We start from the raw sequence: 25,816 nt of genomic DNA on the forward strand, positions 1-25,816 counted from the left end.
CTCTCAAGATGGCGTGCTGGAAGTGCACGGCAGGTCGAGTCCCGGAAATCTCGCGTTAGGCGAGGCCAACGGATACGTTCTCGCGAGAGGGCACGTCAGTCTCAACTAGGCGTCGTGTGAACAGCAGCTGCCGCCGAGGGTGGAGGTGGAACCGGCGCAGTGAGGGGTGGGTCGGACGCCGAGGTGGCAGACCTGGGGGTCGCCGGGGGCCGGGAAGGCGTAGAAACCAGATTCAGGGATTTGGGGGGTGTAGCAGGTGGCGTACGGGGTCTCTTTTCGGGTTCACGAGGCCAGAACCAGGCTGCCGGAAGTGCGCTAAGGGGTTTTTCTTTTCCCCGGGAACCGGCGGGGAAACTGAGGCTCGGGGTGGGGCTCGGGACTGGGGGACGCGCTGAGGCCGCCGTCTTTTCCTGCAAGAGCAGAAGAAGATGTCGGACAGCGACGACAGCAACTTCTCCGAGGAGGAGGACAGCGAGCGCAGCAGTGACGGCGAGGAGGCCGAGGTCTGTGTCGGGGACGCAGGAGGCGGCCTTGCGCCTGGGGACAGCACCAGGGCAGAAGGGCCCCGGGGGGAGCTCGGAGGGGATCCGAGCGGCTGTGGCCCCTGGGAGCTTCCAGGGTGTCGGGAGAAAGTAGGCAAGCCCAAGACAAGCAGGGGAACAGATGCTGGAGGCTGGGGATGCTCCAGGTACGGGGAGCCAGCAGGCGGTGTGTTTAAAGGACCTGCCATGTGGTAAGCGCTGTTAGTTTTTATTTTCAGGTACGCTCAGTCATTCCAGGAATATCTTTTTAGTGCCTGCTATGTGCTAGGCGCAATTCTTGGCCCTTGGGCTACACCAGTAAACAGAACAGAGTTTAAAAATCTTTGCCCTCCTGGATGTAAAGAAACATAACTGACAACTAAGCGTTTTAGTGAGCTGGAAGGGACTGTGGAGAAAGTGGAGGGGAGAAGGGTAATAGGGAGTCCTGGTTGCACTTTAAATGGGATGATCAGAGTGAGTCTGAGCCGGTGATGTTTGGAAAAAGACTTGTTGGAGGTGAGCAAGGGGGTTGTGGCTTCTGGAAGAAGAATGTTGCAGTCAGGGGCCCCAGCAGGTGTAAAGTGGGGAGCATGTCTGCAGTGTTCAGAAAGTGACAAAGGGTCCCGTTTGTCTGGATCAGAGGGAGTGCAACAGAGAAGTGACTGGAGCTGGATCATGTAGGATCTCGAAGGCTGTGGTGAGGAATTTGTCCTTAACTGAGTGAGAATGTTTCCACTAAAGGGAGGATGTGATCTGATGTTCTGAAAGAATCCTGCCGTTTGGATCTGTTGAATGTCACTGTTTCAGGAACCAAATAACATTTCCTGGAACATCTCTGATTTCTCATATTCTTCTGTTACCGTCTTTTATTTATTTTTGACTTGCTCATTTGTTGAGTGAATAAATGTTCGAACATCTACCGCTGTGTTCCAGATACTTCCTGGGTGTTGGAGAGAGTGGACCCAGGCAGATCTTTGCTTTCACAGAGTTTATGTTTAGTAACCAACAGTTACAAACTAATAAAGAGATGACACGATGATCATAGGTGTCTCGTTTGACCTACAGAAACATAAATTTATTTTTTAAGTTACTTGCTGACACTTGTAAGGGCGAGCTCACGTAAAAGTCAAGATTTCCTGCTTTTCTGGGAAAATGGGAGGAGCTAGCTACCTGAGACCCAGGATTGTTCTACACAGCACCCCTTTGCTCAAGAGGTGGCAGCCCTCCTGAGAACTGGGAATTTTCTCCAGTTCTCTGGGTCTATCAGTTGCCATTTCTCATCATGCCTGCCTTGTGGCAGATTTAAGAAAGGGAGGGGCTGGCCTGGTGGCACAGCAGTTAGGTGCGCATTGTTCTGCTTTGGTGGCCCAGGGTTCGCCGGTTTGGATCCTGGGTGTGGGTATGGCACCGCTTGTCAAGCCATGTTGTGGCAGGCGTCCCACATATAAAGTAGAGGAAGATGGGCGTGGATGTTAGCTCAGGGCCAGTCTTCCTCAGCAAAAAGAGGAGGATTGGCAGCAGATGTTAGCTCATGGCTAATCTTCCTCAAAAAAAAAAGAAAGGGAAAGATTTCACATACCTGTGTCCTGGAAAACATCAGGTAGACGGCAAGTGCTCTGGGTTTCCCTTGAGCTGCTCCCCTTTTTTACGTTGCCTGCTTGCCCTCTGGAGGCATTTGATTGTCAATCCTTGTGTCCTTTGGGGTGTCCTCAGCTTCTAGTGAAGAGTTGGAGGAATTGGGATGCTATGGGGTTGGAGGGGGGGGCAAGTGGGAGGAAGCGAGGGAGGGCCTTTGCTCCAAGCCGCAGCGCTGGGTCCTTGGTCTCTGACTCATGGCTTCAAGACACTGCTTGTGGTTACAGCCTGGTGGTAATGAGACCAGGATCCCCAGTTCCTTTTCCTGGCTGGGGCCGTCTGGTTTCCACTGTGCAAGTCTCGCTTCCCCAACACCACACCAGGCTCCTGACTCACCTGCTGGCTCGTCTGCTCTCACCAGATGAGGCAGGAGGGCAGTGTGCGGCCTGCCCTCCCTGCCGGAGAAAGGATTGGATGGGCTTTGCAGACAGCCACGTGTTGGCATGGTCCTTGAAGGACCAGGTCCTGCGGATAGACAGGTGGGGATGACAAGTAACGAGCCCCTGTTGGGGGAATCAGCTGGTTCACCATTCTCAGCCGCAGTAACTTGCTCATTCCTTCATCAGCAAGCGTTCCTTGAGGTCCTGTCCTGTTGGGTTCACAGCCTCCCTCTTGGAGCTCTGTGTCCTGGGGTGGAGATGGTTTTACAAAAAGATAGTTCCTTCAGGGGATGCTGAGGATGGATGATGTAAGAGCACCTTCAAGCCCTGAGGTTAGCAGAGAGATGGTGCGAGCTCTCTCCTCAGGGAGCACGGAGCCAGATTTGGAAAGAAGGCTTTGCCAGGACCGACCCAGAGAAAGGATGACAAGATTTGTAGAAATCATGCTGTGGTGTGGTTGTAGTTTGAGTTGCTAAAGTGTGGGTCGTTGTAAGCAAGTCAGGGTTGTGTAGTAAACCAAAGCTGCTTACGTCGTCTTCTGTTGCTAGCCGTGGGCTGGGTGATGCTAGGGACCCAGCAGCGCCTGGGATAGCCTGGGCCCTGCTTGCAGGGAGCTCACAGCGGTCTGGGCTGTGATGGAGGAAGCCCAGAGGGTTGTGAGCCCAGAGAATGTGCCTGACTTTGCCTGGAGGCGAGAGGGCAGGCATGACTTCCTGGAAGAGGGGCTATTTCGATTGAGGTATGAGTGAGAGGCAGAGGAGAGTGGGTTTTTGAGCAGCGTGGACGATGGACACCGCTGAGAGAGAGAGAGCATGGTCCGAGTGGTTCAGTGTGGCCTGGAGTTAGCATTTGGGAGGAGGAGCCCGAAGGGCCAGCATGGGAGGGAGAGGCAGTGTGCAGTGTGTGCTTCAAGTCCACGCTGCTAGGGGGCTGGTTCCTTACCTGAGGGCAGTGGGGAGCCGTGGGTGTGTTTTAAGCAGGGGACCACGTGATCAGATTTGTGTTTTAGATCAGACTTTCCCAAGACTATAGGATGCATTCCAGCTTGGGGGGGTGACGAGAGGTACTTTTAGGTGGAATAAGGACAGGACTTTAAGCCACCTTGAATCATTTAGTGAGAAAGTGATTTCTTTTTCAGTTGCGTGTCCTGTCTTTTGAGTGGGTCACGGAGAAAGTTTCACTGGGGCAACTGTGTTGTGAACGCCTTTCTGAAATTCGCTAGTCTCTGTGTTTATCAGGCAGAACAGGCCGCAGGCTAGAGCCTGGCACAGGCAACAGCATCAGGCTGGGGCTTAATACCATTGTTTTACTTTTATGTTTGTAGTTACGTTTTATATGACAAGCTAACCTTTAAAGAGTTTTTACTTCTGAACTATTTGAAAACAGAAAAGTTTCTCTTTTAAATTCAGTAAAAATGTGAGTGAGTTTAAAGAAAATGTCAGATAAATGGGTTGTACTGATGTGGACATGGCAAGAAGTCATGACGTGAATGGGGAAAAGATTGAAGTTTGGGGAACACTGTTTTGCATGGATCACTTCCTTCTGTGGCTGGTACGGAAAGAGGGATTAGAAGGGAGGCGTGGGCAAGGATCCACGTTGTAGAGGGCGAGGCTCTGGCCTTGGCTGGGGACTCTGGGCGTGGGGAAGAAGGGACGGATTGGAGAGCTGGTGTTCAGAAAGCAGAAGGTCAAGAGTGTGGTGCCTGATGGGAGCTAGAGGAGGCCAGCGCAGGTCTAGCGGAAGGCACTGAGGTCACTTTGGGATGTGGTCGGTGAGACATGCTCAGAGGACATCTGGGGGAGACATTCAGGAGGCTGCTGGCACATGGGGGTCTCTAGTTCTGGAAGAAAGTGGGGGGACTGGAGACAGGTGGTGGTGTCATCTACAGAGACAGGAACTGAGGTGGTGGCAAGTAAACTGGCCCATGGAGAGAGTGCAGGGGAGGAGAAGCAGAGTGTGCCCTCGGCCAAGCCCTGGTGGTGGAGGTCAGTGTTTGAGGGGCGAGCAGGGTGCGAAGAGCCTGCAGAGGTGCAGCAAGAGAGGCTGGGGAAGCATCAGGAGAGCGTGATGTGACGGACGCCAAGGGAAGAGCATTTTCATAGGGAGGGAGTAGTGTGGGATGATCTGTGGGTAGGGACCAAAGAATGTCCATGGAATTAGCAACAAGAGGCCGTGAGTGACTTTGGCAAGCAGTGTGGACTGGAAACAGATATGAGAGTCGTTGTCAGGAGATGTCCAAGACCACAGCCCAGGGAGTGGCTGAGATGGCCTGGGGAGTTGTGGAGTGGAAAGCGATGAGGGCCAAGGACCAAACCTCATGGAGCTATAGCGTTTAAAGGCCCGGGGGAGCCTAGCAAGGAGGTCTAGTGGAGGTGGGAGCCCAGGCCAGCTCCCAGCTATTGGTTGGGTGGGTGGTGGTACTGTCACTGAGATAAGGGTGACAGCCGGAGAGGCCTGGCCAGAGTGGAAGGGCGTCTATGCAGAGCAGGGGGCGCTGTGATTGGCCAGGCGGAGCTGAGGTCAGATTTGGGGGTGTGGAACGTGGTATCCGGATTTCGGGGTCCGGAACCCTGGTGCTCTGACCCTCTCCGACCCTGCAGGTAGAGGAGGAGCGGCGGAGTGCGGCAGGCAGTGAGAAGGAGGAAGAGCCTGAGGAGGAAGAGGAGGAGGAAGAGGAGGAGGAATATGACGAGGAAGAGGAGGAGGAAGATGATGACCGGCCCCCCAAGAAACCCCGCCACGGCGGCTTCATTCTGGATGAGGCTGGTATGTCACAGGGCCGGCGAGCGCCGAGCAGAGGCTGCACTTCCACCTTCACTTCCATTTCTTGAATGTGTATTTTTTAGAAGTATTTTCTTTTGGTAACTGTCAGACACACACCATAGCAGGATGGTATGCAGAAGCCCCATGGACCATCACCGAGCGCCAGCGGTTAAAGGCGTAGGACCAAACTCGTGTTGCTTCTTCCTGCTCACTCCCGCCCACCCCTGGATGATGTTGAAGCAAATCCCAAATAGTTAATTTGACCTGAAAAGCATTTCTGTATATAGTCCTAAAAGATAGATCCTCTTAAAACACACAGTCACAGTACCGTGATCACCCTTTAGAAACTGACGGTACTTGTGCTTGTCATGAAAAGCTCAGACGATCCAGAAGAGACATCAGGATGGGGCAGCAGAGGCCAGCACTTCTGGGTTTCCTCCGGCCTGGCTCTGCTCTTTCCTCCGTGCGGCCCTGAGCGAGTGCTGTCCGTCTCTCTGAGCCTCTTTCCCCTCTGTACAGGGAGACAGGCCGTTCTTCTGTTTTGTCAGGGATAGTCCGAGGATTTGGGGAACCGTGCTTGTGAAGCACGTCAAGCTGCTGGCGGCCCAAAGGGTAGTGCCCAGCCCAGAGCAGGCCCTCGGAAAACCGGGCTGTTCATGGACGTTACATAGGCCCGCATTATGTCTACTGTTGTGTAAACTGCTTTTTTCATTCAACAACTGTGGAGGTAGATACTACATAGATAGCTTAGGGTAAGTGAGTTATTTCGAGTAAAGAAAGTTTTCTAAACAAGTTGTGGTGCATAAGTGCCCCATAAACGTTAGCTGCCATCATCATCGTCATCATCAAAATACGTGTTTTTTCCAATGGCTGCATACTGCTCCATTCTATAATGTGTTTCATTTAACCAGTCTCTTGTTGGACACTGAAGTTGTTTGTGTTTTTCAGTATTATAAGCAGCACTGCCATAAATGTCTTCATGCATATTGAGACGCACAGATGCAAGTTGTTATCTAGACCAGGGGTTCTTTTTGTGTTTTTTGTTTTTTTTAAAAGATTGGCACCTGAGCTAACAACTGCTGCCAATCCTCTTTTTTTTTTTTTCCCTGCGGTTTTTCTCCCCAAATCCCTCCAGCACATAGTTGTGAAGTTTTAGTTGTAGGTCCTTCTGGTTGTGGTACGTGGGACACTGCCTCAGCGTGGTGTGACGAGTGGTGCCATGTCTGCGCCCAGGATCCGAACCAGTGAAACCCTGGGCTGTGGGAAGCGGAGCACACGAACTTAACCACTTGGCCACGGGGCTGGCCCCATCTTTTTGTTTTTTTAAGTATGCTTTTTGGTGAGGAAGATTGGCTCTGAGCTAACATCTGTTGCCGATCTTTCTCTTTTTCTTTTTCCTCCCTCCCCAAAGCCCCAGAACATAGTTACATATCCTAGTTGTAGGTCATTTTAGTTCTTCTTTGTCAGATGCCACCACAGCATGGCTTGATGAATGGTGTGTAGGTCTGCCAAAGCAGAGCGTGCAAACTTAACCGCTCGGCCACAGGGCCGGCGACCATAGACCAGGAATTCTTAACCTTTTTTGTGCTGTGGCCGCTCTTGCAGTCGGGTAAAAGTCTTTGGACCCCTTCTCAGGATCGTGTTCTGAAATGCATTAATAGAATACATAGGATTCCAAAGAGAACAGTTATACTGAACTACAGTATCTAAATGTTGACAGAACATTATGATGTGTGTGCTTCTCTGTTAGCACATTGAAATAAGATTTAGTGGAGCGCCTGATAAGAATCTAATTTTGAAGTAGCAATGAGCGTGAATGGTACTCTGAGATCACTGCAGCTATAGTGTGCTATGAAAATAGCAGGTTTCACTGCCAACACCCCTGTGGTTGGCTGTTCGTAATTGATGGAAATGCTAAATTTACAGTAGATTAGTGGAAATGAAGATGTAGTTTTTTTGTCTGACACAGACCCCACAGATTTTCTACATGGTATATCCTAGAAGTCAAATTGCTGGGCAAAGGGGATACATATTTTTTTTTTAAGATTGGCCCTGAGCTAACATCTGTTGCCAATCTTCTTTTTCTTCTTCTCCCCAAAGACCCCCAGTACATAGTTGTATATTCCAGTTGTGGGTCCTTCTAGTTGTCCTGTGCAGGATGTCGCCTCAGCATGGCTTCACGAGCGGTGCTAGGTCCACACCCAGGATCCGAACCAGTGAAAACCTGGGCTGCCAGAGTGGAGTGCGTGAACCCAACCACTCGGCCACAGGGCCGGCCCCAAAGGCTGCATATGTTTGTAAAGCTTTCTGATATCTGTGGCCAAGTGTCAGCCCAGAAGGGTCACACTGGTTGGTACTCCCACCAGCCGTACATGCGAGTGCTTGTTTCCCACACCCGTGGAGAGGCGGCTGACTTGGAGCACCGTCCTCCGTTTTCTTGGGACCCGCTTACCCGAGGGGAAACCAGGGAGCAGAGGGGCAGGAGATGCTCTGGGTGTTCCTGGTTCTTGGAGAGCTTTGGCCCTTTTCCAAAGGCCGAGGGGGTGGGAATCCTTAGAGAAAAGGTCTTAGGTGGCAGATGGGCCCAGATGGAGAGAATGGATGACTTGCCGTCTGGGAAAGATGCAGGCTGCTGGGACACTGTGTGTTGGCGGGAGTGGTGCTGGGCCCTGCCTGGCAGTGCCCGTTGACAGGCAGGGAGCCTGTGACGCAGCAGTTCCTTTTTTAAGAGTTCGCCCTACAGTTAAACTCACATGGGGGCGTAAAGACCTGAGAACAGAGACACTTGCTGCAGCTGCAAATGTTTGGTGACCTAGGTGTCCACTGATGAGAAGGGCCTGGTAAGACGAATTATGGGGCCGATAGTCAGATCGCATATAAGGCACGTGCTGCACGAAGAGCTCCAAGCCAGCATTATTGCCTAGAAAAAGAGAAAGGTACAGAACAGTGTGTTAAAAAATTGTGCGTGGGGGAAATAGTGGTGAGGGGTTTATACACATTTCTTAGGTGTGCACTGATTATCTCTAGACAAGAAGCGGGTCAGAGTCGCCTCTGGGAAAGGGGACTGGGATACGAGGGGTTGGAAATGGGAGGAGACCTTCTGTACACGTACAGCCTCTGTACACTTGGGGTTTTCTCGCCACGTGCAGGTAGCACTGTTGTTTAAGTTTTTAGTCCAACATCTGATACATTCAAAAGAGTGTTTGTAACCTAGCGGAGAGGTTAAGGGATGGACCCTGGAGCCAGGCTGCCTCTCAGGTCTCCGCTGAGAGTCTTCTGGGCAAGTTAGCTGACCTCTCTGGGCCTCAGAGCCCTTCCTGTAAAATCAGGACAATGGTGGTGCCTCCCTCAGGATTGCCAGGAGGATTCAGGGAAGAATATATGGCAAGTACTCAGAATGGGGCAGGGCACACAGTGTGCTCTCAGTAAGTGTGAGCTAACCAACGCACCAGGAACCCTGTCTTTAAAGTAACTCTATACCAGTCTTCCCTTGATAGTTGGGAGGGAAGTTTTCTGCTTTTTTTTTCCCCCCTGAGGAAGATTAGCCTTGAGCTAACTTCTGTTGCCAATCTTCCTCTTTTTTTTTGCTTGAGGAAAATTAGCCCTGAGCTAACATCCATGCCAGTCTTCCCCTGTTTTATATGTGGGTCGCTGCCACAGCATGGCTGATGAGTGGTGTAGGTCCACGCCTGGGATCTGAACCAGCAAACCCAGGCTGCCAGAGTGGAGCATGATGAAATTAACCACTAGGTCAGGGGGCCAGCCCTGCTTTGATCTTTGTTGAAATGGATCTGTGGGTGGGGTGGGGGAGGGGTGGTTTAGAGCCAGATGGGCCTGCACGTGAGAGCTGACCCTGCCGCTTGGAGCAGCTCCTCTGGCAGGTGAAGCTGTCCTCATCTTGGCGGTGGGCTTTGTAGTGCCCGTCTCCCAGAGGAGATGTTTCCTGGGAGCTGTTGTCATGAGGTCACCTTTGCCCCAGCTGCCCCCTGACCACTTGGCCTTCCTCTTTCAGATGTGGATGATGAGTATGAGGATGAGGACCAGTGGGAAGACGGAGCAGAGGACATCCTAGAGAAAGGTGTGTGGGGATCCCCCCTCTGCAAGACCACTGGGAGGTGTGGCCGAGAGGGTCTGGAGAGCCCATGCCCCACCCCCACCCCCATGCCCTGCACCACCCCGCCCCCACCCTCGTCACCTCGCTTCTTTCTGTCGTTGCCAGAGAGACCAGTTCTGCACCTTTTCCTTTTAGGCCCATGAGTTGGGGGGTGGGGGCCATGGGTGTTGTGGGGAGAAGACTCTGGGATCCCAGGGCCCCAGTGAATCCCTTCTGGGGGTTGTAGGGTGGGTGGGCTCTGTCCCAAGATACCCCCCACTTCCTGGGCCACTGCCCCCCACTCCCTGTTATTTTCCGTTCTGTGCGCCTCATACATTTCGGCTTCTCCCCCACCCACCCGGTGCCTGGCCTTTACTTTTGATTTTCAACCTTCCTGTGTCCCTCCCTGTCCCTTGCCCCAACCCATTGGTTGATTTCGCTGCTATAATTTGGCTCATACTTTGTCTGCCCTCGCCCACCACCACCACCACCACCACCACCACCACCACCACCTCCTCTTCCTCCAAGTAGAAGAGATTGAAGGTAAGAGTCTGAAAAGTGTGATTCCCCAGCCCTCCTCCCATATCCTGACATCTCCTTCCTGCCCTCGGCACCCTCCCTCACCCCTAGCCCCTGTCTGGCCCTGGGGGCTCTGGCTCATGTAGAGTCCAGAGTCAGGGGGTTCTGGGGCCAGGTCTCCAGCGGTTGTCAGCCTGGCAAAGTGCGTACATGTTTATGTATGCGTGTGAGCATGGTGGGGGGCAGGGAGGCAGGGATGGGTGGGGTGGGATGGAGAGCAGGGTGTGCTTAGACAGTGGCTGTGAGATGGGGAAGCGCTGGATGTCCCCAACTGCTGGACTTATCCCCAAGTCTTTTTCATGAGTGGCAGGATGCTAAGCAGGACAGAGGAGGAGGGTGAGGGTTGGGCGTTTCCTCAGTGAGGTGTCTCCTGCCCCAGGGCCTGCCTCTGGCCCCACCTCTTTCTCCAGGCCCCTGCTCTTCACCTCCCCTTGTTCACCCCATCTGCCCATTTTTTTGCAGCCTCCAATATCGATAATGTTGTCCTGGACGAAGACCGTTCTGGGGCTCGCCGCCTGCAAAACCTCTGGAGGTACATGGGGAGAGGGAAGTGGCGAGACTGGCTCCCGCAGGGTGACGTGGGGGCAAGTCAGCCCACCCTCCTCTCCTCAACCTTCAATTCATGTTTCCTTTCCTCCTCACACCCCAGGGACCAGCGAGAAGAAGAACTGGGCGAGTATTACATGAAGAAATACGCCAAGTCATCTGTGGGAGAGACGTAAGGGCATGGGATGGGCAGGGAGGGGGGGCGGGAGTAGGGGGTCCCTCGCCAGGGAGGGTCAGGGGCCTCACCCCCTCCTTCCCGACTGCCCCTCTCTCTCCAGGGTGTATGGAGGATCTGATGAGCTCTCGGATGACATCACCCAGCAGCAGCTGCTCCCAGGAGTCAAGTAAGGGGGGCAGGACAGGAGGGCTGCGATGGCAATCTTGTGCAGAGGTGGTGTGCCCACGAGGGTCACTCCCTGAAAAATCAGGACTCCGAGTGACACAGGCAGAGTGGTGGATGAGAGCAGGGCGGGGCAAGTTGGTGCTTTTCTCTCCTTCTTTCTGCTTATGGATGCAAGGCTGGAGAGGGGGAGGGTGTGAGGGAGAGGAGGAAGGATGGGTGTAGGGGTTCGGATGTTTCATGATGAGGAGACAGTTTCACTAATGGGCTTTCTTTTTCTCTCCTATCTAGAGATCCCAATCTGTGGACTGTCAAATGTAAGGTGTGTGCTTTGGCCTCATGGCTTGGGGGAGGCAGGGGAACGAGGAAGGCTGCCTTGTAGGGGAGAACTGTCCATCTGTCTGTCCTGGGTCTCCCTGGCCTGGCAGTCTCTTGGTCCTTCTGTCTCTGCCCCTCCATCCTTCTCTCTCCCCTCCCCTCCCCTCCCCCTCCCTCTCTTGCTATCTCTTGCCTTTTCCTTTTCTCACTCTCTCTCTCTCCATCTCTCTTGTTCCCCTCTCTCTCCTACCTTATCTTTCTTGTCTGATGACTCTGGCTGGTTGGCTACTATCTCCAGCCCCTTTTTCTCTGTCCTGCCCTCCTCATCTCTCTGACGTCTGCTGCTCTCCTTCCAGATCGGGGAAGAGAGGGCCACAGCCATTTCCTTGATGCGCAAGTTCATTGCCTACCAGTTCACGGACACGGTAAGTTGGGTAGGCAGGCAACTTGGGGGTGAGAGACAGGGCAGTGCCCAGAGGGAGGGGCAGTATGGGCTCAAGGGTGCCAGGTGCCCCTTGCGCTGAGCAGTACTGCCTGTTGAGTGAGCTGCTCCAGCTAGAAAGCACCCACTCACTCGCTCCCTGCATTGAGGCGTTCTTCTGCGCCTCAGAGGTATTGTCCTCATTCTCTCTGCGTTCCTGGCGGGGTTCCGCAGGCCCTGTAGCCCTCTGGAAGGCAGCCATCTAGGTTCCTGAGGCTTTCCTGCCTGAGAGTGAGTTCTGCCTGTCCACCAACCCTGTTGGGCAGCTGTCACCCTCTTCCCATTTGGGAGGGAGTCCTAGGATAGGGCAGCGTGGCCAGGTGGGTCAGGGAGCAGGCCTGTCTGGAGGAGAGTTCCTTCCTTCTCTCTTTCACGCGGTCGTCAGACATCCACTGAGGTCCTCCGGGGGCCAATCCCTGCCCTGGGAAATGGTGAGGATACAGCAGTGACCATGCAAGCGCTGGTCCCTGCCCTTCAGGGCTCACGCACAGTCCACAAAACACAAAGTAGTGCCACCTGCATGCAAGGCAGCAGATGCTGCCTTAAGGGCACAGCTCTTTCTTTAGATTGCCAGGTTTCGAATTCAGCCCCTCCACTTCCCAGCTGTGTGACCTTGATCAAGCCGCTTCCCCTCCCTTGGCCCCCTACTTGCCCCTCAGCGTCCTTAGGATTAAATAGCTTTGGCCATGTCCACCCCTCAGCCAGGACTTGTCCCACAGCTTATATTCAATAAATATAGTTAGGGGCCGCCCTATGGCCGAGTGGTTAAGTTTGCACGCTCTGCTTCGGCGGTGCAGGGTTCAGATCCTGGGCGTGGACATGGCACACCGCTTGTCAGGCCACGTTGGGGTGGCGTCCCACATGCCACAACTGGAAGGACCCACAACTAAAAAGTACAACTATGTACCGGGGTGATTTGGGGAGAAAAAAAGCAGGGGGCGGGGAAGAAGATTGGCAACAGTTGTTAGCTTAGGTGCCAATCTTTAAAAAAATAAATATAGTTATTGGCAGAGGTGTAGTTGTCAGTTTTGGAACCGGGGTAAACCCTGTGAAGGGGGTCCTCCAAATTCATGAAACGGGGCTGCTGACAGCATGCTGGCTGGCAGCTCTTCATCCAATTCGTGTTAGGCTGAGTCCATAGCTTTCACCTGCCGCAGCAGTGGGTGTGTGTCAGTGGGACCACGTGGAGAGTTGCAGGATTTGCAAGTCATGATTTTAATGTGCTCAAACCTCAATCTTGTGCCCAGCGCACAGTTCTCGTGTCTGACCCCATTTGAGTTATGCCTCTGATTATTGTTTATGCTTTTTTTGGTTTTTTTTGAGGAAGATTAGCCCTGAGCTAACATCTGCTGCCAATCCTCCTCTTTTTGCTGAGGAAGACTGGCCCTGAGCTAGCATCCATGCCCATCTTTCTCTACTTTATGCATGGGACGCCTACCACAGCATGGCTTGCCAAGCGGTGCCATGTCCACACCCGGGATGTGAACCGGTGAAACCTGGGCCGCCGAGAAGCGGAACGTACGAACTTAACTGCTGCGCCACTGGGCTGGCCCCTATTGTTTATGCTTTTAATGACCAGAGTAGTACATGGATACTGTAGGAGCCCAAATCTCTCCATACCCAAGTCCCATTTTTCAGAAGTAATTACTGTTGCTTTGTGTATTTTTCCAGACCATCTTCTCTGCATATTGAAAAATGTGGTGTTTTTTTAAAAAAAAAACAAAATGGCATTATACATGCATCATTCTGCAGCGAGCCTTCTGTGAACGCCATAATCTTTCCATCCCCAGTAAACATAAGGTTGTTTCCATATTTTATTATCACAACCAAAGCTGAAACAATAATTGGCTTTCTTAAAGACTGAGTTACAGTTCACATGCTGTAAAATTCAGGGTCACGTGTACCATCCTTTTTATGTGTTGCTGGATTCAGTGTTGGAGATCTTTGCCCCTGTGTTCTCGAGGATGCTGGTCTGTAGTTTTTTCCGTATGATGTCTTTGTCTGGTTTAGGTATCAGGGTAGTACTGGATTCGCAGGAGTAGCCGAGAAATGTTCCCTCGTCTTCTGTTTTTTGGCAGACTTTGGGAAGGATTGGTGTTAGTTATTTAAATGTTTGGTAGAATTCACCAGGGAAGCCGTCTAGTCCTGGGCTTTCTGTGTGTGTGGAGGTTTTTTGATTGCTAATTCAATATCTTTACTTCTTGTAGGTCTAGTCAGATTTCTTTCTTTCCTTCTGCTTGCTTTGAGATTAGTTTCCTCTTTCTTTTCTAGTTTCTTAAGGTGTAGAAGGTTAGGTTCATTGATTTGGGATTTTTTTCTCCTTTTTTTAAGTTGATGTTTACAGCTATAAATTTACCTTGAAGCATGGCTTTTTCTGCATCCTGTAAGTTGTTTTTTTTTTTTTTTCTTGAGGAAGATTAGCCCTGAGCTAATGTCCGCCACCAATCCTCTTTTTGCTGAGGAAGAGTGGCCCTGAGCTAACATCCATGCCCATCTTCCTCTACTTTATACGTGGGACGCCTACCACAGCATGGCTTTTGCCAAGCGGTGCCATGTCCGCACCCGGGATCTGAACTGGTGAACCCTGGGCTGCCGAGAAGCAGAACGTGCATACTTAACCCCCGCACCACCGGCCCAGCCCCCAACTGTTGTCTTAAAGTCTCTTCTGTCTGCTGTTAGTACGGCCACTCCAGCTCTCTCTGGTTCTACTTGCTTTTTACACCTAACACATGTTGAGTGTCTTTCTCTGTCACTCTGTGTAGGTCCATCTCATTCTTTTAACCGCTCAATTGTATTGCCTGGTATGGTTAAGCCATAATTTAACAAACCCCTCTTTGGGGGAATTTCCAAACATCCCGTCAGGTTTGTTTGCTGTAGTGAATAACCCTGCGGTGAATGTCCGCGTGTCCGTGTCGTTGCGCCAGCGTGTTTGTGTGGGAGGAACTCCTGGAAGAGAGACTGCTGAGGTGGCGGTCGCACCGTCCCCCCAGCTGTGCCTCACTGTGCCCCGCCGCCCGGCCCCCAGCCCCTGCAGATTAAGTCGGTCGTGGCCCCCGAGCATGTGAAGGGCTATATCTACGTGGAGGCCTACAAGCAGACCCACGTGAAGCAGGCCATCGAGGGCGTGGGCAACCTACGGCTCGGCTACTGGAACCAGCAGATGGTGCCCATCAAGGAGATGACGGACGTGCTCAAAGTGGTGAAGGAGGTGGCCAACCTGAAGCCCAAGTCCTGGGTCCGCCTCAAGCGGGGCATCTATAAGGACGACATCGCCCAGGTGCCTGGCTCGGGGGATGCCAAGGGGGCCTGGGCTCCTTCATGCTCTGCTCCTCTCTTCTGTCCTTCTCTCCTCTTTTGTCCCGCCCAGGCCCCTTCCTAGTGCAAGGAGCAGAACCCTAGTGAGATTGGTGAGGCAGAGCCTGGGTTTTGTTGAGAGCACGCAGGAAACGGATGGCCATCTTCCATGGGTGTTAAGCCAAGACCTGAAGGAGGAGCGGGCGTGAGCCGGGGGAGTTCTCGGGGAAGAGTGTTGTGGCCGAAGGAGCGGCCCGGGAGATAGGCCCCTCACTGGCTGAAGCGGATGAGCGAGGGCAGGCAGCAGGGCCTTGTGGCCCATCTCCGGGCTGGCTTTTACTGGAGTAAGATGGGAGGGTTCCAAGGGACCCAGTGTGACTTGGATTTTAATAGGATTACTCTGGTGGCTGTGTTGAGAATAGACTGGTGGTCCTCAAGCAGGGTCGATGTTGCCCTCAGAGGACATTCAGCAATGGAGGGAGACATTTTGGGTTGTTTCAACCGGGGAGGGAGTTGATTCCAGCATCTAGTGGGTAGAAGCCAGGGATACTGCTAACATCCCGCAAGGCACAGGACAGCCCCCACGACAAGGGATTGGCTGGCTGAGAAACCCTGGAATAGACTGAATGGGGCTGCAGGAGGAGGGAGACGAGCAAGGAGACTGCTGCCGTGGTCCAGGTGGCAGGGGCTGGTGGGGCAGGACAAGGCTGTCGTAGAGGAGGCGGGAGGAGGTCAGATGTCTTGAAGGCGGAGCTGACAGAAATGATTTGCTCACAGATTGGATACGGGTGTCAGAGAGAGAAAGGAGTCAGGAGTGACTCCCAGGTTGTGTGCCTGAGCAGAAGGGAGGCCAGAGACGGAGAAGACCGGGAGAGGAGCAGGTCTGGCGGAGCTCAGGAGTGTCGTTGGGGCGGGGCTGGTCTGAGGCACCTTTTAGGTCCACATGGAGGTGTCAAGCGGGCAGTGGATGTTCAGTTTCAGGGCCAAGGGGAGACAGACCGGAGAGAGAATTTGGGGAGTCTCCAGCAGTCTGATTTCTTCCCCATCACCCGCTGTCCCTTGCCCATGTCCTTGTTCTTCCTGTGTCTGGGCTCAGGGAGGGAGGGCCAGGCCCGTGCTGACCGCCTGTCCTTCCCAGGTGGATTACGTGGAGCCCAGCCAGAACACCATCTCCCTGAAGATGATCCCGCGCATTGACTACGACCGCATCAAGGCCCGCATGAGCTTGGTACCCTGGGTCACCTGCCGGCGGGGAGGGACGCTTGAGCCCTGCCGGTGGCCCGGCCCTCCTCCCTCACCCTGCCCACCCTTGTCCCTTTGCTCCACAGAAAGACTGGTTTGCCAAAAGGAAGAAGTTTAAGCGGCCTCCGCAAAGGCTCTTTGATGCCGAGAAGATCAGGTGAGTGTCCTCGGGGGCTGGCTGGGTCCCCAGAGCTGTCGTGCAGGAGGTGCCTCTGCCGCTTCCCACACAGGGATGGGCCCCTCACGGGTTAGTCTGTGAGTGGCTAGCTGGCAGTGTAGCCTCAGCCACGTTACTTACCATCCCGTGTCGCTGAGGTCTTGTGTGTCCAGGCCGGGCACAGGCTGAGTGGCCCGTGAACATTAACTTCTCACGGTCCAGAACTTTGTCCAACCGGTATTTGCCGAGTGCCTGCGACAGGCATGCAGGCAGTGTTGTCGGGGAAATCGGGGAAGGAGCAGTGAACACAAGGGGTCAAGTCCCTGCCCCTCTGGAGCTGCCGCTCTAGTTAGGGAGATGGATCAAACAGCAGCTCGTCCGGCGGTGACATGTGCTGTGGTGAAAATAAAGCCGAGGCAGGGGCAGCGGAGTGCGGGGGTTGGGCGGGGGGGGGCTGTGCGCCCCTCCCTCGAGGCGGGGCTCTTGGGCTCTCTGAGAGGCCACTGCTGCCAAGATGGCGTGTGTTGGGATGGGATGGGTCAGCCATCCTGTGGCCCTCCTCCCCTTTGCCGGCTCGGGAGACTGCGGCACAGCAAGACTCTCCCCTAACCTCCCCTTCCAATCTGTCCCCCACAAAATCCCAGGTCCCTGGGGGGCGATGTTGCCTCTGATGGTGACTTCCTCATCTTCGAGGGGAACCGTTACAGCCGGAAGGGCTTTTTGTTCAAGAGCTTTGCCATGTCTGCTGTGGTGAGGATCCCAGAGTGGGTCATGCTAATGGCGGTGGGGAGCGAGGAGGCTCCTGCAGCCCAGGCCCCAGGGCAGTGGGTTCTCCGGGTGCTGGATGATCCTCAAGTCAGGAGCGTCCCTAGGGGAATGATTCTCACTGTCCCTAGCCCTCTCAGCCGGCTGTGACACTGACCTCTGTCTCCTTCCTCCTCTTACCCGCGTCCCCCGGGGCTCAGATCACAGAGGGTGTGAAGCCCACACTCTCGGAGCTGGAGAAGTTTGAGGACCAGCCGGAAGGCATCGACCTGGAGGTGGTGACTGAGAGCACAGGTATTTGGTCCCCGTCAGTAACCCCGACCAAGGGGGCAGGGGTGGCCCATGGCCGGCAGCCCCCAAGTCAGCCCTGTGTCTGTCCCCGCAGGGAAGGAGCGTGAGCACAACTTCCAACCTGGGGACAACGTGGAGGTGTGTGAGGGCGAGCTCATCAACCTGCAGGGCAAGATCCTCAGCGTGGACGGCAACAAGATCACCATCATGCCCAAGCACGAGGACCTCAAGGTGGGCGCCCTGCTGCCCGTACGGGGGTACTGGGTGGAGGCTGTGCTGGAAGCGTGGAGTCATCTGTGGGGGTGCTGGGTTTAGTTTGCTTAGGGGGGCAGTGTGTGTGTGTCTCTGAGGGCTTGTCCAGGCTAGCACGGTGTGCTGGGGGGAGGCTGTCTCCAGGGGCATCTGAGGAGGCATCTAGTCTGGTGTCATGTGTCTGGGAGACAGGCTGTCTCTGCGGGGTAAAGGGTCGTCCAGGCTGATACCCTGGGTCTGAGATCAGCTGTCTGGGGCCATCCGAGGGTTGTCCAGGTGCCCTGAAGCAGTCTGTGGCGTGAGCCTGGAGTGGGTTTTGGCCAGTGTCTTTCCCCAGAACATGAGTGCATTCTGAAGAGGCTGGGCAGGTGGGTTGTGGTGGCTTCCCCTCGCTTGCTCACTGTCCCCACCCCCAATCCCCAGGACATGCTGGAGTTCCCGGCCCAGGAGCTTCGGAAGTACTTCAAGATGGGGGACCACGTGAAAGTGATTGCTGGCCGCTTCGAGGGCGACACGGGCCTCATCGTGCGGGTGGAGGAGAACTTCGTCATCCTCTTCTCCGACCTCACCATGCATGAGGTAGGTGCGGGGCCGGGGGGGGCGCGTATGCCAAGAGGGGTCCAGGCAGATGACCCACTGGGACCCTGCTTCACCCGTTTGCTGTGTCTTGGCAGCTGAAGGTGCTCCCCCGGGACCTGCAGCTCTGCTCGGAGACGGCGTCAGGCGTGGATGTCGGGGGCCAGCACGAATGGGGGGAGCTGGTGCAGCTGGACCCCCAGACCGTGGGCGTTATCGTGCGGCTGGAGCGGGAGACCTTCCAGGTGGGTGTGTTGCACTCGGGGGCGGGGCTTACTTTTAGGGGGCTTGCTCTCCCTTGAGCTCCTTGTCCTGGGAGGTGGAGAACATTGTGGCTGAGAACACACGAGGTTACAGAGCTGGCGCTGTCACCCCTGGCTGGCTGTGTGATACTGGGCAAGTGGCTGGTCATTCATCCTCTCTGTGCCTCAGTTTCGCACCCTGTGAAATGGAGAAGATGGCAGCATCCACTTCATCCGTTGTGACTGACTCCCTGAGATCAGATATGCACCCTGGCATTCGGTGCTTGTTCAACCACTGGGTCCTGCACGTGCCCTCCTCCCCTTCCCCATGGATGTGGGGGCCACGGAACATAGTGCTTAGGGCCCTGGGCTCTGGATTCAAAGCTCAGCTCTGTTGCTTCCATGCTGTGTGACCCTGGGCTGGTGACTCGCCCTCTCTGGGCCTGAGATTTCCCGTCTGTAAGAGGGTGAAAACATCCATCTCAGAGGGAAGTTTTGAGGCTTCAGTGAAATCTTATACGTGAGGAATTTAGCATGGGGCCTGGCACAAGGTGATGAGTAAACATTAGCTATTATGTTAACATCGACCCTCTGCCTATGTCTCAGGTCCCTGATGCTCAGTTGGGGTGGAGTCTCCTCCCAAAGGGTGTTTTGCAATGACTGGGAACATTTCTGGTTGACCCAGTGCCTGGAGGGTGGCGCTCTGCCATTGCCTGCCCCAGAGCCAGGGAGTCTAGAAGTCCTGTAGAGCTGGGGACAGTCTCCCACAGGGAAGGACCATCCCGCTTTAGGGAAGCCCTGCTCCATGTCGCCCCTTCCCACCCTCACCCCCAGCACCCCCTCCGTCCCTAGGTGCTGAATATGTACGGGAAGGTGGTGACGGTCAGGCACCAGGCCGTGACCCGGAAGAAGGACAACCGCTTTGCTGTGGCCCTGGACTCCGAGCAGAACAACATCCACGTGAAAGACATCGTCAAGGTCATTGACGGCCCCCACTCAGTGAGTACGAGCTCCCGCCCGTCCCTGCGTCCGAAAGAGCTGGGCTGGGGCGTGGCCACGAGAGTGACCGTCCTTTCCTCGCCCAGGGCCGGGAGGGCGAGATTCGCCACCTCTTCCGCAGCTTCGCCTTCCTGCACTGCAAGAAACTGGTGGAGAACGGGGGCATGTTTGTCTGCAAGACCCGCCACCTGGTGCTGGCGGGGGGCTCGAAGGTGAGGCCGGCACGCGCACCCTGCCTGGCATGGCTCTCCGGCCTTCGCTGACCCCAGGAGTGACAAGAGCGGGCTTGTGAGAGATGAGGAGGGCAGTGTCAGTGTCAGGTCCTTGGCCAAGTATGAAGAAAAGGTTTATTGGCATCGGGGCTGTTTACCAAATCACTCACTCATTCGGTTTTATTGAGCCCCTGGGAGGGGCCAGACAGTGGAGCTAGAGCAGGAAGGAGAGAAAAATCTCTGCCCTCCTAGAGCTGCGGCTCCGGAGATACATACACACATACCCTGCACAACGTGAGGTGGTGGCAGGCACGCTGAAGAGAAACCAAACAGGATAAGGAGACAGAGCACCATGGGCCGCTGTGTCAGATGGAGGGGGTTAAAGAAAGGCCTCCTTGAGGAGGAGACATTTGAGCAGAAGCCTGAATGAAGGGATGGAGAGCCACATGAATAGCTCAGGGGGACAGCAGGTGCAAAGGCCCTGAGGTAGGACTTGTAGGAAAGTTGCATAGAACCAGGTCTCAGAAAGGAGATCAGGCCTAGGGGCCGGGTTGCCGGGACCGGGAGGTGGTTTCCTCAGGGCCCTGCAGGTGGGATGACGAGTGCCCGTGGCTTGTAGTGTTTGTGTCACTAGGGTTTAAATTCCTCACTACCACAGTTCAGTCCCACTTCTTGGCCAGGTGAGGCCCGGGCCTCTTGGGTGACAGCCCCACATGGCATAGGAGTGGCAGTTTCCCCAAAGGGAAATCGAGGCACTGTCACTAGGAGGGAGGGATGGCTGCTGGGCAGGTTCAAGCAGGAACTCTTCCCAAATGGAGGCAGGCAGTGTGGCGCGGGGGCCGGGAGCCTGCCAGTTTACTTCTTGCCCCTCCCCCAGCCCCGAGATGTGACCAACTTCACCGTGGGTGGCTTTGCCCCCATGAGCCCCCGGATCAGCAGCCCCATGCACCCGAGTACTGGAGGTGAGGGGGAGTTGGGGTGGGGATGTGTGGGGGATGGGGGAGGTAGGTTGTCGGCCCACACTCACTGAGCGCCTGCTCTGGCCCGGGCCGACCATGATGGCGCTCACAGCTCACGAGAGACCAGACCCCACCCCACAGGGCAGCCCAGCGTGGTCAGGGCTGCCATGGGAAAGCCCAGGGCTCTGGTGGGGGGAGCCCAGAGGAGGCTCCTAACCCCTGGGGGATGGGGGGAGTCAAGCAGGTAAAGAGGGGGTTTGAGGGTGCCCTGGCTCTGGCTACAGCATGTGAGGGGAGGGCACGGCCCTGGGGACTGGTGACCTTCTTCCTCCCCAGGTCAGCGCGGCGGCTTTGGCAGCCCAGGTGGTGGCAGTGGTGGCATGAGCAGGGGCCGGGGGCGGAGAGACAACGAGCTCATCGGCCAGACTGTGCGCATCTCCCAGGGGCCCTACAAAGGTGAGGGCCTTTGCAGGGCTACGTGGAGGCCGGGGGAGGGGCCTGGTGAAGGAGAGCCCCCTGCCTGAGCTCCTACCTCTCCCCCAGGCTACATTGGCGTGGTGAAGGATGCTACTGAGTCCACAGCCCGAGTGGAGCTGCACTCCACCTGCCAGACCATCTCTGTGGACCGTCAGCGGCTCACCACGGTGTACGGGCCGGGCCAGGCCAGGGCCGGGAGGGGGCTGCTGGGCAGTGGGAGGGCCCTGCTCATCCTGCTGGTTCTGTGTGCACAGGGGCTCACGGCGCCCGGGTGGCATGACCTCTACCTATGGGCGGACGCCCATGTACGGCTCCCAGACGCCCATGTACGGCTCCGGCTCCCGCACACCCATGTACGGCTCTCAGACACCTCTCCAGGATGGTGAGCGCTCCCCAGGGGAGAGGGATGAGGGGCCACAAGGGGACTGGAGACAGGACAGGACTGACGGACATAAGCTTCTCTCCCGTTCCAGGCAGCCGCACCCCGCATTACGGCTCGCAGACGCCCCTGCATGACGGCAGCCGCACACCTGCCCAGAGTGGGGCCTGGGACCCCAACAACCCTAACACGCCGTCACGGTGAGGGCCCGGAGCTGCATGGGGGGCAGGGTTCCCTGAGCCAGTAGGAGGGGTCTGCGTGACCCACCGTGAATTGTCTGCTCCCAGCCCCAGGCTGGTCATGTGCAGGCATCAGCATGGCTGGGGCAGGATAATCTCTCTAGCCCCGACCACAGTAGGGTGCTCTGGTTAAAACCTGGGCTTGGCGGGGGCTGGCCCCGTGGCCGAGTGGTTGTCCATGCGCTCCGCTTTGGCAGGGTTTCGTCGGTTTGGATCATGGGCGCGGACATGGCACCACTCATTAGGCCATGCTGAGGCGGCATCCCACATGCCACAACTAGAAAGACCTACAACTAAAAATATACAACTATGTACTGGGGGGGGATTTGGGGAGAAAAAGCAGAAAAAAAAACCCAAAACCTGGGCTTGGGGACAGAGTGGGTGACCTCGGTCATGTGACTGGCTGTGTGACCTTGGGCAGGCAGCCTCACCTCTGCTTCCCGGGGTCCTCAGCTGTTAGATGATGCTTCAGGGCTGTCACTGAGGACAGAGTTGCCTGGGGTCTGTCTTGCACCAGGGCTGTTCTGGAAGCACCTGCAACATTGTTGTGATCACCACAGTCATTCTCAACACACTTCTCTCCCCAACAGGGCTGAGGAAGAGTATGAATACGCCTTCGATGACGAGCCCACCCCATCCCCACAGGCCTACGGGGGCACCCCCAACCCCCAGACACCTGGCTACCCAGACCCCTCGTCCCCACAGGTCAACCCCCAGTACAACCCGCAGACACCAGGGACGCCAGCCATGTGAGTCCACCGCAGCTAGCGCTCATCATCCCCTCCCCACTGCCACCATCTCCTCTCTCCCCTGCCGTCCCCAGTCCCCAACCAGTGCCCCCTCCTCTCCTGTCTCTGCAGGTACAATACAGACCAGTTCTCCCCCTATGCCGCCCCCTCCCCGCAAGGCTCCTACCAGCCCAGCCCCAGCCCCCAGAGCTACCACCAGGTGGCGCCAAGCCCAGCAGGCTACCAGAACACCCACTCTCCAGCCAGCTACCACCCCACGCCCTCGCCCATGGCCTATCAGGTACTGGTCAGCTTGCAGGCGCCTGAGAGTGGTGGGCTAAGGTGGGCCCTGGGCCTGGACGGACAGCCAGGCCAGATGACCTATTCCCAATGACACCGTCCCCCTTTCCCCTACAGGCCAGCCCCAGCCCGAGCCCTGTTGGCTACAGTCCGATGACACCCGGAGCTCCCTCCCCTGGTGGCTACAACCCGCACACACCGGGCTCAGGCATTGAGCAGAACTCCAGCGACTGGGTCACCACTGACATCCAGGTGAAGGTGCGGGACACCTACCTGGACACGCAGGTGGTGGGGCAGACAGGCGTCATCCGCAGCGTGACGGTAAGCGGGCCCAGGCGGGCAGGTGGGCAGGCGTCCTCTCTTTTGGGGTCCCCAGTCTCTCTGGTTGCTGGGTTTTTTCTTTTCAACTGTCTAACCACATCTTCCAGCACCCATTTACAGCTGGAAAAGCAGATGTGGAAAGGTTTGGCACGCAGGCTCCGCAAGGCGGATCCCTGCCTGTTGTGCTCCTGGCTGGGGCCCCGGGAGCCTGGCTCCTCTCTCACGTTCTCCCTGAGATCAGCGCAGTCACGGGACCCAGTGCTCCCTGTGCCAGGCTGCTCCCACCCTGGGCTCCCCCTGCTCCACTGCTGGCCTCTCCAGTCTCCAGCATCCCTGATTTCCCTCCAGCCGCAGGGCCTGTGCTCGTCACTTTCCGTGCCCAGAACTCTCTTCCTTCCGTTCTTTGGCCGCTTCACTCCTCCTCCAGGGACGCACTAGGCTGTTTCAGGCTGTCTCTCGTAGGTCCGGGTCATGCCCTTTCGTGTTATCTACCTGCGGCCTAAACGCTTGCCGTTTACCCTGCCGTGATTCTTTGATTGCTAAGCCAGAATTTTATTCCTACAGAGCACCAGTTCCTAGACTAGGGACTGGCACCTTACTGGTCCTCTGATGAGTATTAATTAAATTAATTAAACAAGCACTGGAGACCAAGACAGCTCCAGGCTCCGGCCTCACATACCTCACTTTCCAGTTGGGGAGACAGACATGTCCCAATACAGTGACAGCTCAAGTGGCCAGAGCTGGGATGCAGGAAGTCCAGAGGGCCAGGGGAGCCCTGTGAACCTAGAAGAGGCACCTGACCCAACTTCGGAGGGGGTCAGGGAGGGCTTCCTGGAGAAGGAGACATCTGTGCTGAGACCTGAAGAATGAATAGGAGTAAGCCCAGAGATGGCTAGGGAATGGCTTAAGTGTGTTCCAGAAAGGGGCTGTGCAAAGGCCTGGAGGTGAGGGAGAGCCTGGCACATTTGGGGAGTAAGTGTGTTCATTGTGGCTGGAACATAAACAGCCAAGGGGGAAGGTGAGTGCTGAGGTCAGAGGCGTGGCTGGGGCCAGGTCACATGCCAGCCAGGGAACTTGGACTGTGTCCTGAGGGGACTGGCGGTCCTGGGGGAATCTGGTTTGGAATTAATTCTGTCCATTGCTCTATCAGGGAGGGATTAGGGGTGGTGAGACTGGGGGCTGGGAGCCCAGGGGGAGGTCAGGCTGCACTACAGGACGGTGGGGAAAAGGGGGAGGGAGGTGGGAGAGACCCCGGGAGGCTGAATGGACGGGCCTCGGAGCTGGTGTTTGTCAGTGAAGGAGCTGACCAAGACAAGGTCCAGAGCTCTGCCTGGGACCAGGGACCGTGGGGCCATCCCTGAGACGGGGACCCAGGAGGAGGAGCAAGTGTGGGGAAGAAGCTGAGGCCAGTTTGGGACACGCAGAGCCTGACAGGCAGTCTCCCTTTTGGCCCAAGTTAGCTTCATCCTGGTGCTTCCCTTGCTGAGCTGGTCACACCGCCCCCCCCACCACACACTCCCAGACTTGGAACCAGGCCCAGCCTTGGCCTTTCCTGCCCCCGTGTCACCTTGGGAAAGTGACTTCTCAGAATGAGCCCCGAGCCTGTGTCCCCTGAGCACAGACGTCAGTCCTGTGTTGGGAACAGGCTGGGCTGACCAGGCTGTCCTCACTCCCAGGGAGGCATGTGCTCCGTGTATCTGAAGGACAGTGAGAAGGTGGTCAGCATCTCCAGCGAGCACCTGGAGCCCATCACCCCCACCAAGAACAACAAGGTAAGGGGGGGGCAAGGGGCACGGGGGCACTGGGCTGCTGACCTGGACCCTGACCCCCTGCCCCCCCCATCAGGTGAAGGTGATCCTGGGTGAGGATCGGGAAGCCACAGGTGTCCTGCTGAGCATCGATGGTGAGGACGGCATCGTCCGCATGGACCTTGACGAACAGCTCAAGATCCTCAACCTCCGCTTCCTGGGGAAGCTCCTGGAGGCCTGAGGCAGGCAGGGCGCGTGGACTTGGGCAGAAACCTGGCAGGCAGAGAGTGCCCCTCCTTCCTTCCCCGGCCTTTGGCTCTGACGCGGGATCTGGGCCTGGTGTAGGGCTAGCCTGATTGTTCAGGATTTCTTCTATTTTCCTTTCTGGGTTCTTATCTCCCTCCCTGATGTTCATGGGAATGAGAGTAGAGTCTGGGGGAGGGTCCCCACCTTCTTGTACCCCCCTTCCCCAGCTTGCTTTTGTGTTACGGTCTTTCAATAAAAAGCTGTTTGGTCAAAAGCCCTGTGTGTGTGTGTGTGTGTGTGTGGCAAGGGGGCGCTGGGGTCTGGGTTGTAGGTGAGGCCATTTGCAGACCTCACTAACTTCCTTGCTTTGTGGTCTTGGGCAAGTGACTGGGTCTTACCTAAGCCTCAGTTTTCCCATCTAGAAGATGATAGTGCCTTCCCCAGAGGGAAGAGATGATTAGAGCAGAGCCTGCCTGTGATTGGCCAAGTCACATCTTACTCAGGCTCGAGTTATTCTGAGTGGAAATCACAGTCCGTCCCCCGCAGGGAGCCGAAGTTCCTCCTGTGGAGCCGGAGGCAGCATTGGATGGTCCTTTCTCCTGAGCCCGCACAGCAGTGACCCCAGAATTGCTGTAGTTTGATGGCTTGGGGCTGGGAGTGGGGAGCAGTGTAAACCTTGACTCTCCTTCACCATCCTCATTTGATATTTACATGTCTTTTTACTAATATAATA

At 55.8% G+C, this 25,816-nt stretch overlaps 1 protein-coding gene across 3 annotated transcripts; it reads left to right on the forward strand.

Annotated features, from left to right (window-relative positions):
• Positions 1-55: 55 nt before the first annotated feature.
• On the forward strand, positions 56-25,357 carry SUPT5H (SPT5 homolog, DSIF elongation factor subunit). Of its 3 annotated transcripts, XM_005596233.4 has the most exons (30): positions 56-166; positions 423-503; positions 5,137-5,302; positions 9,312-9,377; positions 9,924-9,935; positions 10,434-10,503; positions 10,621-10,689; positions 10,796-10,861; positions 11,149-11,179; positions 11,532-11,600; positions 14,682-14,933; positions 16,089-16,178; positions 16,279-16,349; positions 16,994-17,099; positions 17,315-17,408; positions 17,500-17,636; positions 18,081-18,236; positions 18,332-18,478; positions 19,328-19,474; positions 19,561-19,686; positions 20,564-20,648; positions 20,982-21,101; positions 21,189-21,291; positions 21,377-21,504; positions 21,596-21,701; positions 22,331-22,489; positions 22,601-22,769; positions 22,886-23,089; positions 24,766-24,861; positions 24,935-25,357. In XM_005596233.4, exons 2-30 carry the CDS (start codon positions 429-431, stop codon positions 25,076-25,078), a joined length of 3,264 nt encoding a protein of 1,087 aa, XP_005596290.1. In that variant the 5' UTR covers positions 56-166; positions 423-428; the 3' UTR covers positions 25,079-25,357. The 3 variants fall into 3 exon arrangements, with proteins under 3 accessions (XP_005596290.1, XP_003362360.1, XP_070080504.1); XM_003362312.5 differs by lacking the exon at positions 9,924-9,935; XM_070224403.1 differs by lacking the exon at positions 56-166 and having other exon boundaries at positions 326-503.
• Positions 25,358-25,816: the final 459 nt, after the last annotated feature.

The sequence above is a fragment of the Equus caballus genome, chromosome 10 (assembly GCF_041296265.1).
Source record: "Equus caballus isolate H_3958 breed thoroughbred chromosome 10, TB-T2T, whole genome shotgun sequence".
NCBI lineage: Eukaryota > Metazoa > Chordata > Mammalia > Perissodactyla > Equidae > Equus > Equus caballus.